At 41.6% G+C, this 14,444-nt stretch overlaps 2 protein-coding genes across 5 annotated transcripts; both read left to right on the plus strand.

Moving 5' to 3' along the window:
- The first annotated feature begins 2,366 nt into the window (after nt 1-2,366).
- On the plus strand, nt 2,367-5,720 carry LOC115789405 (stomatin-like protein 2, mitochondrial). Of its 2 annotated transcripts, none has more exons than XM_030742805.1 (10): nt 2,367-2,532; nt 2,707-2,859; nt 3,183-3,282; nt 3,399-3,457; nt 3,549-3,650; nt 3,736-3,870; nt 4,251-4,329; nt 4,414-4,493; nt 4,600-4,728; nt 4,861-5,720. In XM_030742805.1, exons 1-10 carry the CDS (start codon nt 2,491-2,493, stop codon nt 4,984-4,986), a joined length of 1,005 nt encoding a protein of 334 aa, XP_030598665.1. In that variant the 5' UTR covers nt 2,367-2,490; the 3' UTR covers nt 4,987-5,720. The 2 variants fall into 2 exon arrangements, with proteins under 2 accessions (XP_030598665.1, XP_030598666.1); XM_030742806.1 differs by having other exon boundaries at nt 4,600-4,702.
- A 388-nt stretch (nt 5,721-6,108) lies between these two features.
- Nucleotides 6,109-13,646, plus strand: pigo (phosphatidylinositol glycan anchor biosynthesis, class O). 3 transcript variants are annotated; one of them, XM_030742655.1, is made up of 11 exons: nt 6,109-6,191; nt 6,583-7,061; nt 7,221-7,364; nt 7,558-7,681; nt 7,994-8,153; nt 9,474-9,656; nt 9,796-11,392; nt 11,482-11,685; nt 11,935-12,116; nt 12,241-12,311; nt 12,635-13,646. In XM_030742655.1, the coding sequence occupies exons 2-11, from the start codon at nt 6,584-6,586 to the stop codon at nt 12,762-12,764; spliced, it is 3,273 nt and encodes a 1,090-aa protein (XP_030598515.1). In that variant the 5' UTR covers nt 6,109-6,191; nt 6,583; the 3' UTR covers nt 12,765-13,646. The 3 variants fall into 3 exon arrangements, with proteins under 3 accessions (XP_030598515.1, XP_030598513.1, XP_030598516.1); XM_030742653.1 differs by having other exon boundaries at nt 6,112-6,297; XM_030742656.1 differs by lacking the exon at nt 6,109-6,191 and adding an exon at nt 6,322-6,468.
- Nucleotides 13,647-14,444: the final 798 nt, after the last annotated feature.

Raw genomic sequence — 14,444 nt, forward strand, 5'->3', positions numbered from 1 at the left:
ACACACAACAACTAGAACTCCAAAATATAACTCCTCAAAAGGAGGAGTCAAGCCCTTTTATCCCAGGCCTCTCTCTCCCGCCTTTTCCCGATCTATTCCGGTCTCTCTCTCCGCAATAAGAGCTTGGGGCATTCTGGTGTGAAATGTGCATATATGTGGCCACCACAATATAATGTATAAAGATGCACATAGTTACCATGATGTCACTCATTTGTTTGTGAAATCCCATTTTTAAGTCTCAAGATGAGCATTTTCACCATTGCCATCTTGGTATTTTGAAGTGGAATGGGACGGATGGTGGATAGAGCAGACTGTGAAACCACACCCTCGCTGGCTAACAACTTGTCAATCAAAAGTTAGACCAATGAGCTGACCCTGGATATCCTGCATTTTGAACCTTAGATTGATCAAAATTTAATAAATGGACTTAATATTTTACTCAGTGTGACCCAAATGAGTAACTGAGTCCATAATCTTTTCAGGAAGTCTTCATAGAGGTAAGGTCCCAGGGACATTTTCCCCAGAGACTTCTACAGGAGCAGAGGGCTTTTTGCCCCTACAGGCACTGCCCCTTTGTGGCTACTAAAAACAATCCAGGTTAGAGAAACTTTTTTTTCCCCCCTTTTAAAGTAAAAAAAAAAAAAAAAGTTTAAGAAACTTAATTGCTGGCTTCACCTTTCACTAGCTACAGCTGTAGTAACGAATGGACCTGTCCAGGATTCACCCTGCCCCTGTCCCGATGATGGCTGGGATAGGTTTGAGAACCCCCAGTGACCTTTAATTGGGTAAGCAGTTAAGAAAATGGATGAATTGATGTATCAGTATCTTCAGGGAGGTGGTAAAGCTGTTATTTATTTATTTTTTTGTGTTTAACGGCCCAGAGTCAAATCTTTTGAAAAACAGATTCAGGTTGTTAGCCCACCTCTGGTCAGCAGGCACTGTGGCTCCTCCATTGTCCTTGAAGTGGCCAGAGATTTTATTCATGTTTCTCCAGACTTCTCGGACTTTGTTTTGTTGGACCTGTTCTACCGTTTAAGCTGTGCATGCTTTGGGAATGTCGTACACATACCACAAACTGTGGCAATGCATATGTACATCTGTGGGACTTCCTGGCTAAAATTTAGGTTTCATAATGATCAATAAAAAATCTATATCACAACTGTATTCTCATATTAGTCTCATTCATTTCAAGCTCTTCCATAAGTATAAGATTTAAGTAAAAATACACTTTGTTGCTTTCAAAAAAAGAAATTAAGCTATGAGATTCAGAAATGGTGCTGTCATTTAGATCTTTTTGTTTTTGTTCATCGTCACATTTTGTATTCATTTCCTTTTTGTACTTTTGTTCATCTGCCAGCACATCTTTGTTTTAACTAAATGGATATTATTTATTTGCACTTCCACTTATCCTATCACTTACCCCATCCTTAATTGTAATTACAAGAAGAAGAAACAGAAATAATTAGTTGAATTTGTACATTTTGTGACAAAGACAGACATTCACACTCTCTTCCTCACTCACACAAACAAACACACACCACAACACAAAAATATTGTTGGTTTTTGTAGCCGTGTTTTTTTTTTTTTTTTTTTACCAGGTAAAAACCAGTTCTCATTTACAAAAATGTTATATAAATATATATTATTTTTGTTCTCATATTAGTCTCATATTTTATATATATATATATATATATATATATATATAGTCGTTCCTCCTTATATCCCTTGTTATATCGCGGTTCACTTATTGGGGCTTCACTGTATCGCGGATTTAAAAAAAAAAAATATTACTAATTCTTTTCCGTGGAGTTTTCACTATATTAACGGGATTTTGCGGTATATAACTAATTTTTGTAACACATAACTATGTTCATCACTCGGACGAAGAGATCAGTTACGCCTACGCCAATAGTGGAAATAGAAGTTACGGCCGAGGGCGAAGATACTGCACCACCTTCATCGCCATCAGTACTGCACAGCTACATAATTCATCATCTTCATCATTGAAGTTGTAGTAAAAGAGTGGGAAAGGTTTATATGAGTGTGGGGATGGTTTATAAAGCCTTAAAATATATATAAATATTAAAATAAATATAACGCCGCTACTTCGCGGATTTTCACCTAATAGGTGAGGTAATAGGTGAGGGATCACTGTATATGTAGTACTAGTCTAATAGCAATTAGCTAGTAGAAGTACTATTATTCTTGACTAGTAAGATTCAATACACATAAGAAATATAGCACCATGGATTTTCATTCATTCAGTCTGTTTTTTGTTTTTTTTCGGAGGGGGGCGGGGCGGGGGTGGGCAGTCGTATGACTTTTTTTGCCCGCGCTTGCGGACTTTTTCAGCGTTGCACCACTGATGGAACTTTAATTTAATGATCGACAGGAGTCACTCGCATCTCACATGAGTGGATATTTTCAACAGAGTTCAGTTTAACAAACGAATCTTCTGTTTTTTTACTGTCACTTTGCAATATTTCAGTGATGCTACGTACACTGTGCCGGACCGGCGGGGCCATATTCCAGGTAACTTAAACTGTTACAGTATCATCTTCGGCTTAGCTGCTCGTGTTCATTTGTGACAAAACCAGTAAAAGGTCAAAGATAACTTAAACCAAGTAATTATATTTCAGGAACTCTAGGTTCTGGCTATGGTCTGTAGTGATGCCAACCATTTACATTTAACTGTATCCTCTGTAGCAGACCCAGCGCGCTGTGCCGAAGCTGTGTGTTAATCCAGTCCAGCAGCGATGGGCGTCCAGTCTTCCCATGAACACCGTGGTGCTGTTCGTGCCCCAGCAGGAAGCCTGGGTGGTGGAGAGGATGGGTCGCTTCCATCGGATCTTGGACCCGGTACACTTTGCCATATTTCAAAGATCTCAAACAGTCAAAAGCACAACACATAGATGGTGTTCTTCCCCAAATAACGTCCAGCATACCCAGTTCCCACATTATTAGGCAGTGATCCTAATAATATGACCACAGCTGTTGAAGCTTATTATGTAAACCACAAATTCACTCATTTCAGAGTGTAATTTATTTGGTTAAACAGCTAAAGAAACTTACTGGCTCTTTAGACAAGAGTCAGTTTAGTAACCATATTGTAATTCATTTTGTTTTATTTTCTTACCTAGTGTCATTACACACCCTAACATTGTCCCTTTTACTACCTATAGGGTTTGAACTTCCTAATACCCATACTTGATAGAATTCGCTACGTTCAAAGTCTCAAAGAAATTGTGATTGATGTCCCGGAGCAGGCTGCAGTGTCTCTTGGTAAGTAACAGTTTATTGTTCGTTACTCACAGGAGGATGAGCACGAAGGCAAATTTTCTTTGAAGATTATTGATAGTTTTCTTCAGAAAATCCTTCTACTTTCTTCAAACTTACAGATAATGTAACACTGCAGATTGATGGTGTGCTTTACTTCAGGAAACTAGACCCCTTTAAGGTATGCTGGAAAATAATTAGAATAGATTCAAAGGCTGTGTTACTTGTTTTTTTTTTTTTAAATTCACTTTATTGGTTTTGTTTGTTCACAGGCCAGCTACGGCGTCGAGGATCCAGAGTACGCTGTCACACAGTTGGCACAGACCACCATGCGTTCAGAACTGGGCAAACTCACACTGGACAGAGTGTTCCGAGTAACGACAAACTGCTGTTGCATCTCATTTCTTTACTGTAATCCTGAAGGGATATGTTGTATTTATGCATCTATTTATTTATAAGGAAAGAGAGTCCCTCAATGCCAACATCGTCCACTCCATCAACCAAGCTTCAGACGAGTGGGGAATCCGTTGCCTTCGTTATGAAATCAAAGATATACATGTTCCACCTCGTGTCAAAGAGTCCATGCAGATGCAGGTGAGAGAAATGTTTTGGCTTTTTATAAGAATAAAAAGAGATCAAAGAAGCCACATATGCTAAGTTTGTAGTTTGTAAAGCATCTTATTTTGTTTTGATTTTATTGCACCTTCTTGTGGTACAAATTGCTATTACATTAAAGTGCAACCTGGCCAATGTTTAAATACAGTTGATATCTTCAACACAACAGATAGACTTTTTGAACATAGCTCTGGTTAGGTTTGGAAGGTTATACACTGTTTTCACTGAATTCACAATACCTTTAATAAATTATAGGGCTTTATGGACAAGGTCAGAAACATTTTATTTTTGTGTATATAGCTGTAAGGCTAAAATTACTTGAATTTACTCAACTTCCACACTTTATTCACCTTGTGTAGGTGGAAGCCGAGCGTAAAAAGAGAGCCACAGTGCTGGAGTCTGAAGGGACAAGAGAAGCAGCCATTAATGTTGCTGAGGGTCTGTCCTGTTAACACAATTGATCTCACATCTTTTGCTTTTGGAGGCTGATATACTCCTTGTCACCTACTCTGCTCCCTCCAGGTCAGGCCCAAGCCGTTCTGGCCAAAGCTGAGGCAAAATCCAAAGCCATCCGTCTGCTGGCAGATGCTCTGACTGAGCAGGTAAATGTGCTTGTTCTTTTTTGTTTTTGTTTTTTTTTTTTTGCAGTCTGACTTACAAAAGAGATTTCATTGGTTAATCATATTTTTTTTTTCCTTTTAAATTCAGAATGGAAATGCTGCTGCTTCACTAAGTGTAGCTGAGCAGTACGTGTCTGCTTTCTCCAACCTCGCCAAAGAGTCAAATACCATCCTACTGCCCTCTAACACTGGTGATATTAGTGGAATGGTCTCGCAGGTATATATATATATATATATATATATATACATGCATGAGCAGAGTCCCCACTATTGGATTTATGTTAACAGCCTTTAGATTATTGAGTTAATATGGTGTTAACGATGTTTATCTTGTTTTCTTGCCAATCAGGCTATGACTATTTACAATACGCTGGCAAAGACGAGCCCAAGAGTATCGCCAGACATTGTTGGGGAGAACAACGAGGTGGTTGAGAACCAGTCAGGATCGCCTCATGAACAGAGAACTCATGAATGAAATCAAACTACTTAATGACAGAGAAGAAGCAGTTCATGTTGAAGGTCCAAGGTTCGTGTTCATAGAAACCTTCAAATGACAGGACAGAAGGGGAAAAACTGCCAACTTCGTAAACTCTTCGGGAGTCTTGTCCTGGAGCCTGGGGGAGAGTTGCACCTTTTGTATGAGGACTTGTAATCTTCACTGAGTATTGTGTGATTATTGTCTGTTTGAAAAATTGACACCAGCCTCCAGGCAGCACATACCAGTGACTATCCAGCTGATATGGATGTCAGCACAGACAGACATGTAAAAATAAGTCTCCTGTGAGCAATTTGTTGTTATTGCATTTTTTTTTTTTTTTTTTATGTGTTGGGCCCTTTTGACCACTCTACCTAAAGTTTAAGGGAATTATACCATTCTGTTTTCTAACTTTGTAACCTATTTTCCATGACTGTATTCAGGTTCTCTCTGGTTATTAATATTCATTATAGAGGTTTTGACAATTCTTCATCTACTTCTAGCAGGAATTTTAGGGACCACTGACTTTAAGTTGCTGCATATGATGTCAGGCTGGATTCCTCATGTTTCCAAAAGTGTAGGAAATTCACAATTTAGCCCTAGACTCTATTAAACCCCCTCTGAAAAGGTGAAGTGTTATATGTTATGCTGTTATATGTTCCTCTTCTCTGAGTATAAATGTTCACCTCTGAGGTCTAACCAGTTATATTTGTTAAATTTCAAGGTTCACTGCAAAGGCCTAAAATTTGTTATTTCTGATTTATATAAAATAATACTTGAATTGGTTATCAGAAAATTTTTATAAAATTAAAAAAAAAAAAAAAAAAGTTCAAGAAATTTCACTGCTGGCTTCACCTTCCACTCTCTACAGATGTAGTAGTGAATGGACCTGTCCAGGGTGCATCTTGCCCTTCTCCCAGTGATGGCTGCGGTAGGTTTTAGAACCTCCAGTGACCTTTAATTGGGTAAGCAGTTAAGAAAATGGATGGATTTATGTATTAGTATCTTCAGAGAGGCTTTTTTTTTCTTTCGGGTTTAAAAGGTTGCTAGAGCTGCACCTGTAAGTCGAAAAACGGGGCAAAATTATGTTTCGATGGTGTTACACAGAAAAGTGCCCGCCGTGAATTTTCTCCCGGTTCCTTCCAGGCTAAAGTTCCTACGAGTCACCAGCCATCTAATCTCATTGTACTGGAGTCCCAATGAAGGTGAGCGGTCTCTGTTTACCTGAGACACCTGTGCTCCTGTGTTGTTAATACACACATTTACGTCCGACGTCCGGCTGGGAGAGGACGAAAAACCAGCAGCTACAAGGTCAGTGACAAAAGGCGAAGCAGCTAGCCGCTGCTAACAGCGGTAACTTAACCGTCGTTTACCGTCATTAATGTTAGCTACCTGCGCTTCTCAACGCCAAAATCGGTTTTAGTTGGGACTTTAAATTTCTGTCAAGTTTCGCGTTACCAGAATTGTCTTCTCCTGTAACAGGTGTAGCTCCCAAACAGCTATTACTCTCACTTTTTTCTTAACCTTGATGTAAATCAGGTGTTCTTGTCTTTTACCGGTCCTGTTGCTCAGTCTTAATCTGATCTGTTCATGTAGGATGAAGGGGCTGCCTGTGTTGTCCCTGCTCCTCTGGATGTGTGCGGTGTTCTTCGTGGGCATCTACTTGTTCGTGGGTGGGTTCTTGCTGGTCAGGCTGGAGGTTAACAGGACCAGCACGTGTGGAGACGTGTTGGAGCCCGGAGAGGAGCCGGTGGACTTCTGTCGAGCTCAGCCGCGCTTCCGCAGGGTTGTCCTCCTCATCATCGACGCCCTGAAGATCGACTTCGCCAGGTATGACCCCCACAACGCGGCGCCGCGACCTTATGAGAATAAGCTACCTGTGCTGGAAGAGGCAGTGTCATCCAGGCCTTTACAAAGTCGCTTGTACCCCTTCCGTGCTGACCCACCTACGACCACCATGCAGAGGATCAAGGGTTTCACGACTGGATCTTTGCCGACCTTTGTAGATGTAGGTAACAACTTTGCATCCAGTGCCATCTTGGAGGACAATCTTATTCACCAGTTTGGACAAGCAGGTGAGTTGCTACAATTCTTCGATGGCTGAATTATTTGTGAACAGACATATGCTTTTCTGCCTAGCAACACCACAAATCTAGGACTTTTAAACGAGGTTATGAAGCTAGAAAACAAACTGTCTGATTTGTGCTCATATAAATCTGCTTATGTCTCAATAGGCAAACGAGTAGTGTTTATGGGCGATGACACTTGGGAGAGTCTTTTTCCTAAGAGATTCTACCGCTCTCTGCCCTTCCCTTCATTTAATGTCAAGGATCTGCACACTGTGGATAATGGAATCCTGCAGCACCTCTACAACACTAGTATGTATTTACTTAATATGCATCGATTGTGCCATTAAAGCTTACATTTAACATATATTCTGTGTTGCTAGTTATAACTGTGCAAAATTGCATGCTTTTGCAAACATTTGTTTAAAGAGGATAATTTGGCCGTGCTTCTGATGTACTCGTGTTTCATCTCTGTCCATATGTCGCTTGCTATTGATTTTAACAGTGGTGGGTGATGACTGGGACGTCCTAGTCGCTCATTTCCTTGGGGTGGATCACTGCGGTCACAGGTTTGGCCCGGACCACCCAGCCATGGCTGAGAAACTCACCCAGATGGATGGAGTCATCAGGTCAGGCAGTAGTACAGCTGCTACATGCTTGTTTCACAGCTTTATCCAGCTGCAGCTGCATCATCAGTTGCTGCCACTGTACACCTGTAGTGGTGTATGGTGTCCATATGTCACGACACCTACTGGCACTGTTATTGTAATATATTGACCCAGACAGTCATGGCAGTCGTGGAAAGCATGGAAATGAGATTTCTACTAGTACAAATTGCCTGAAGATAATCAAATCCATTGGTGGCATTTTTGGCCAGAACAAGCTTTTGATCATTTTTAAAAAATGGCTGGCATGACCTGTGAAAATGGTTTTCTCTCCAGGTCTGTGATTGAGCGTCTGCAGAACGACACCCTCTTGGTGGTGATGGGAGATCATGGAATGACAGATACTGGAGATCATGGTGGAGAAAGTCAGAAAGAGACTGATGCTGCCATCTTCCTCTACAGTCCTTCCCCCATCTTTTCTGGACCCCCATCACAGGTGGGTAGAATAGTACGCACTTTCAGACATTTTAAACATGAGGCAATCACAGCATGTTAGTAGGCTGAATTCCTATTTAAAACATAATTATAAAACACAGACTTTGTATGAAATATAAAAAAATAACAGCGCAAGACATACGATCATGATCAAAACAAATCATGAATCATGATCATAAGAAAAGAAAAGAAAAATGTAAAAAAGTGCAGTTGGCTTGGTCAGCAGTCCAACTACACCTCATCTTTCCAAACCACCGCCCTGGGGCCACCTCCCAGTTGGACACATCACCAAGGAGGTGATCAGGAGGCATCCTAGTCAGGTGCCTGAACCATCTTGCCTGGCTCCTTTTCATGAGGTTGGGAACTTGGATAAACTGACAGCTTTGCCTTCATGCCTTGCAGCTGCTGCTCTCAGCTCTGAACACTGCACCAGTTTGCAGCATCTGCTCCACTCTCACCTCACTCATGAACAAGACCCTGAGAAACTCCTCCACTTAGGGCAGCAACTCATTCAGATGAGCTCTGTTTCAGACCAAGAAGTTATGAGAGGACACTCATCATATAATGTTCCACTCGTGGACAGTCACATGTTTAGTGGTAGAAATAAACATTTCAATTCTGTTGCTTTTCTGAACATCATTGGTTCAGCCCAAAAATGAGTTAAAAAGGAAGAACAAAGTAAAGAAAACATGTAACTAACACAACTGTTTTCATCTATTTGTGTGTTTGTCTTTATTCTGTCAGCAAAGGCACATTTACATCATGTAAATCTCTCAGGATCACTGCTGTAACTAAAAACATGAAGCATTAAACCACTGATGCATGCAGATTTCTGCTCATGCTTGGCTGTGCAGTTCCCAGAATCCGTTAAATTGATGCTGGCAGGTGGTCTCCGCCTTTTTTCACAGATAATGGTGGATCTTGCACTATAAAAGAGAACTGAACTACTGATTTCCATAATTGCGGCATAACTGTAGAGCTTTATCGTATGCTGTGGAAAGTCATTAGTTGCAAGAGATAAATTACACTGCTATTAAAAAAGGCAGAACTTAGACACTTTTTTTTTCCAGGCATTTTTGCCAGTGCCAGAAAATATTTCCATCTCAGATCCAGCATAACCCTGATTTAAGAAAGGCTACAAGATAAAATACATCTATTGAATTTAACTGACAACTTAGCTGTGGAGCAGCCTCAGGTTATCTTGCTATGTGCTAAAAATATCACACATGATTATGAGGGTCAAAGCAGAAATTTAGATTGCAGTAATATGGAGTATTAATGTAATGTGGCACTTTTTTTTTTCCCTCCCCTATTTTTGCAGAATGAACCAGATGTGGTGCCACAGACTGATCTGGTGCCCACCCTGGCTCTGCTGCTGGGAGTTCCTATTCCATATAGTAATGTGGGGCAGGTTATCCTGCCTCTGTTTTCACCACATGGGCAGACAGAAGGTGCAGTTGGAAGCCTCAGCCAGCTGGAGGCACTGTGGATCAACACAAAACAGGTATGCTGCCCAGTGAAGAACTCTCTGGAACACTATGTTTCTACACAGAAAAGGTTTTTATTATACATCCTCGAGCCTTTTCAGGAGTTGTTGTTTTTATGGTTTGTGCGTGTGTTTCATTTTATCTCTGTTTCTGAAGGTCAACCGTTTCCTGGAGACTTACTCTGGCATGGCCAAAGACATCCCACCAGAGAGCCTCTCTCAGCTGAAGAATGAATTTGCCCTTCTCTCTTCTATATATCTCAACGCTGTTAGAGAGGGTCGCTCACCCTCCCCGGAGCTGGCCTCTTCTCTGCAGGCTTACCTCACCTCTGTCAGAGACACCTGCCGAGCCACCTGGGCCCGATTTAACCCACTGAAAATGGCAGCAGGTTTAGCCATCCTGGCGTTTGCTTGCCTGATGTGTTTCATCCTGTCCGAACTGTCCCTAGTGCTGATCGGGGAGAATGGTGTACGACTGAAGGCCCTAGTTGTTATGTCACTAACAGTAGGGGTTAGTGTGGCTGCTGCTCAGCTGCTCGCACAGGGCTACATTGAGGGGATGTGGTGCCTTGCAGCTGCTGCCTTCAGCTCTGAACTTCTTTTCCTCTGGCGTTCATGTCGACTGAGTACCCCTACAGTGTCAAAAAACGGAACTAAAGCTCCAAAGCGTGTTAGCTGGCTGATCCCGTGTCACGTCCTCGTCCCTTCTCTTTTGTTTCCACTCCTTCGCTGTGCCTCTCTGCTCTCGGACAGCTATGTAATTGCAGAAGGCCGGGTTGTGACATTTTTGGTGTTATCCCTGGCCCTATGTATTCCCATCCAACTCAACTGGGATGGCCTACTTTTCCCCCCAAGCCATGACCCGCTGAAGCCCGCCGGGTTGCTGCCTTCCCCAGCTTTGTCTTCATCGGCTGTGAGGAAGGAAAGCTGCACGCTTCTAGCCTGCTTAGGACTCCTTGTTGGCAGCCTCTACCTCTCCCTCTCATTCCACGGCTGTCGAGAAGAGCAGGGCTCCTGCCAGCCATCTGCTTTTCTTTCCCCTCTTTCCCGGTTGCAGGACAACCAGCTGAAGAACCTCCATTATGTCCTCTCTGTCATTTCTCTCGGATTGTGGACATATCTGCTAAGATGCTTTCTCTGCCACTATGGTAATCTGAACTCATCAGGCGGGACTGTGTTTACAGCCCGCTGGATCCTACCACTGCTGTCTGTGTGCCTGGGGCTCCACTGGGCTGTTAGTGCCACTCCGGAGGACAGCTTCAGGAATCTAGCTGAGCTGATCCGTTTGGCACAGCTGGCCCTTCCCAGGGGTGCCTTCTGTCTGCTGGGATTGGGGCTTTCCCTGATCTGGCTAGACCCTCTCACTGTGTTCGTGAAGACCAGGACTCCGGCTTCAGCCAAAAGTTTACATCTACCCCCACCCCGTTATCGAGCAAGCATTGGCATCAGCCCCCAAGCTGAGCTGCACCACCTTATCCCACAGATCTATCAGCGCATGCGTCGTTCCCTGGATGACGGAGAGCTGAGCGGGGCCAGTGAAGTGGACAGCAGACCTGCTGTGGAGGCCTATGGACTTGGAACAGTCTACTCTGCTCCTGTGCTGCTGTTTAGCGGCTTGCTGGGAATTGGTCTGCTGCTGCTGCACCCAGAGGGCATGGCTCTGTCTTTCCTCCTGCTGCTGTTGGAAATGGGAGCTCTGTTGCACATTCACGCCTCGTCTGCAGTGCTTAGTGGCCTGCATGGAAAATATTCTAGTAAGATGTTTGCATCACATCTTTTCATTTTGAATCCTGTCATGTTCCAGGTTGTAATCGGCTCACCAACCTCTCATTCTTCCCCTCAGGTGGTTTTAATGTGCCTTGGACTCCAGTAGTTCTCTGGGCCCTGGCTGCCACCCAGTTCTTCCACGCCACAGGTCATCTACCCACCTTCCCCTCTATCCAGTGGGGTGCTGCCTTTGTGGGATTCCCTGAAGGACACACGGGCACTGTACTGCCTGCCTCACTGGTTACCCTCAATACATTTTCTTCACACATTCTCTTTGCTGGTAGGTGCCAGAGAAGCAAAAATAAATGTTAATGTTTCAAGAAAAAAATAAATCACAATCCATTAGGAAAAGTAGGTTATTGCTCCTGCAAAACTAATAGGATTAAAGGATAAACAAACTTAAAACTTATTATTCAATTATAAAAAAAAATCTAAAAAGAAATAAAGTCAAGTTAAGCAGATTTTGTCTCCTTAGTGAATTGTGAACTTGTGACTTGCTGATTTGTTATTTTTCTTTCTTTGTCTCCAGTGAGTTGTCCATTATTACTGTTCTGGCCCCTGGTTTGTGAGGTGCGTGGGAGCAGAGGACAAGCCTGCGGGGATGAAGGAGAGGATGCTGTGATGGAGATGAGACTGAGGGAAAACCCTCAGCTGTTCAGCTCTGCTCTTCTACAACTCTCAACACGCTACCTCCTTATTCACGGAGCACAGGTCTGTCCACAGACCTAGAAATTCTTCATTTCATTTTTTAGTTCAGTTACACTTTTGGATGAGTAGCAGTATCACATCACATCACATCACATCACACCACTCAGTCTGTCTGCTCACTTCACAGGTCTTTGCCTCAGTCTGTGCAGCTGCTATACTCAGGAGACACCTAATGGTGTGGAAGGTTTTTGCACCCAAGTAAGTGCCTGAATGGATTTTTCCAGCTGATACAAATATGGATACAGGATAGCTGCTAACGCTGAACTTTTCAGTGAATGCACTTTAGTCAATGCAGGTTCATTTTTCTACATCTAGGTTTGAAACAAAATATTATTGCTAATATGAGCTCCTCTTTTTATAATAAGTTGGTAGCTAATTTAAATAAACTTGGTAGGTCTTGAAAAAAGTAGTAGTCTTGGGTTTTTTTATCCTGTGATCTGTTTAAGGTCTGAAAGAATTGTTGGCACTTGTTTTTAGACTTTTGTTTAAGCCTTTGTGTCTCTTCTGCGTTGTCCTTTCAGGTTAATGTTTGAGGCCTCAGGGTTCCTGGTGAGCAGCGTGTTTCTGCTAATTGGGGTCACATTAGTGCTGAGAGTAGATGTGGCTGTGGGCCGGTGGTTTAAAAGACTCATCCCAGATGCATCCAGGTAGCAAAGGCGCTGCTGCAGCTGCTTGCCCACCAGAGCCCACTAAAGCTCACTGTGCCACACAGGAAATGGACATGGTGGTCACTGAATTGGATTTTTTTTTTTAAAGAAAAATGTTGCCTTTGGCGATAAGGAAACCTATAAACATGTCATCTGGCATGTCATACTGTGATTCTTGAGGGCTATGTTGTGCAACACTGACCCTAAGGAACTTTAGTACATGGAATCTTAGGTTGGGTGAACATGGAGCATTTGGACCTTTTTATACTGCGGTTTGATTGAAATGACCCCACAAATGGGATGGAGAAGGACTTTGAGGCTCCTTTAAATTTGCATGTAGTTAGAGAGATAACATCTGATAGATGTTTTTGAATGTTTCTCTTCAACTTTTCTAATTTATGGATAAAACAGTCTTGCAAGTGATTCATAAGTGTTGGAAAAACTGCATCATATACATAGAGTTTACATACTCTGATTGCCTGGCCAGCTGATTTAAAAAAAAAATCCATCTGGTCCTTTTTAATATGTAATTCTTTTTTAAAGAAGTACATTTATATGCGGCGTAGTAGCAGCATTGACAGTCTGCTGTGATGGGAAAGCACCTTTGAAATGAAGAAATTTCTACTTGGTAAAATAACATTTAATTTTCATTTTTTTTTTCTACATTGTTGAGTGGGTGGATGTTCAGGTTTTTTATTTGCTTTGTGATTTTTAATATGTGGCTTTTCACATACTTTGAGACCACAAAGGTAAAACTGCTCGACTGTGTTTGGAGCTACTTTGTGATCACTTTGGAAGCAGGTTCTTTCTTGTTTTTTTTGTTTTTTTAATTAATATTTTTCAGTGCATTACAGCAGGTTGTTCACATGTCTGCTAAAATTAAATGTCTGTCTTGTTTTTTTTTTCTTTGTTTTGGGGGGGGGGGGGGGGGGGGGGGGTCGGGGTTGTATGTTATTATTCAATGCCATGAATTAACCAGTGTTTCTGGTTACTGCCAATTCATATATTTATAAATGTTTCTATTCAGTTCAGTGTTTAATTTTTTTGTAGGGTTTTGATTCCTAACTGTAATGCATGATTATAAATGTTTATTTTTTAATCACTGATGATATTTTTTTCTTATTTTGAATCATCTTTTGTTTTTACTTAGCTCTCATACACCTTTACCCCCACATAGGTGCCTAGCTTTAATGAATGCCTTTTTTTTTTTTAATGTGTGTATGATGTCATTAAAACCAAGACCTCCTGGAACAATTTCAATAAGTTTATTTCTGTACAGTATCGGAGTCAGTATTCAGTGTAAGATCTGTTACTGTACTGCAGCTATAGTCAGCTAACTAATGATACTGAAAGAATGTCAAGCTGCAAGACAACACTACTGAATCCCTCGTGCTGCTGCTGTATGAGAGTGATCTGCCCAAGCAATGGTTTGGTTTGGTTATATGATGGGGCACATCTTTATCTGTTTTTAAACTTTAATCTATAAATAACTGGTTAATTAAAAGGATTTTCCATTCTGTAAAAATTCTAATAAAATTTTTCTACTTGAAGACTTTGCCTGATTATAATTTAGACGTGAAAATATTGGAAGCCAGATTCGTCTCAGTTTATTCTCTGTTGTGATTTGTGATCCTTCATATCTCATCTTTGAGATTATTTATGGTAGAATTGGAAACAACTTATA

Source organism: Archocentrus centrarchus, chromosome 12 (genome assembly GCF_007364275.1).
Source record: "Archocentrus centrarchus isolate MPI-CPG fArcCen1 chromosome 12, fArcCen1, whole genome shotgun sequence".
NCBI lineage: Eukaryota > Metazoa > Chordata > Actinopteri > Cichliformes > Cichlidae > Archocentrus > Archocentrus centrarchus.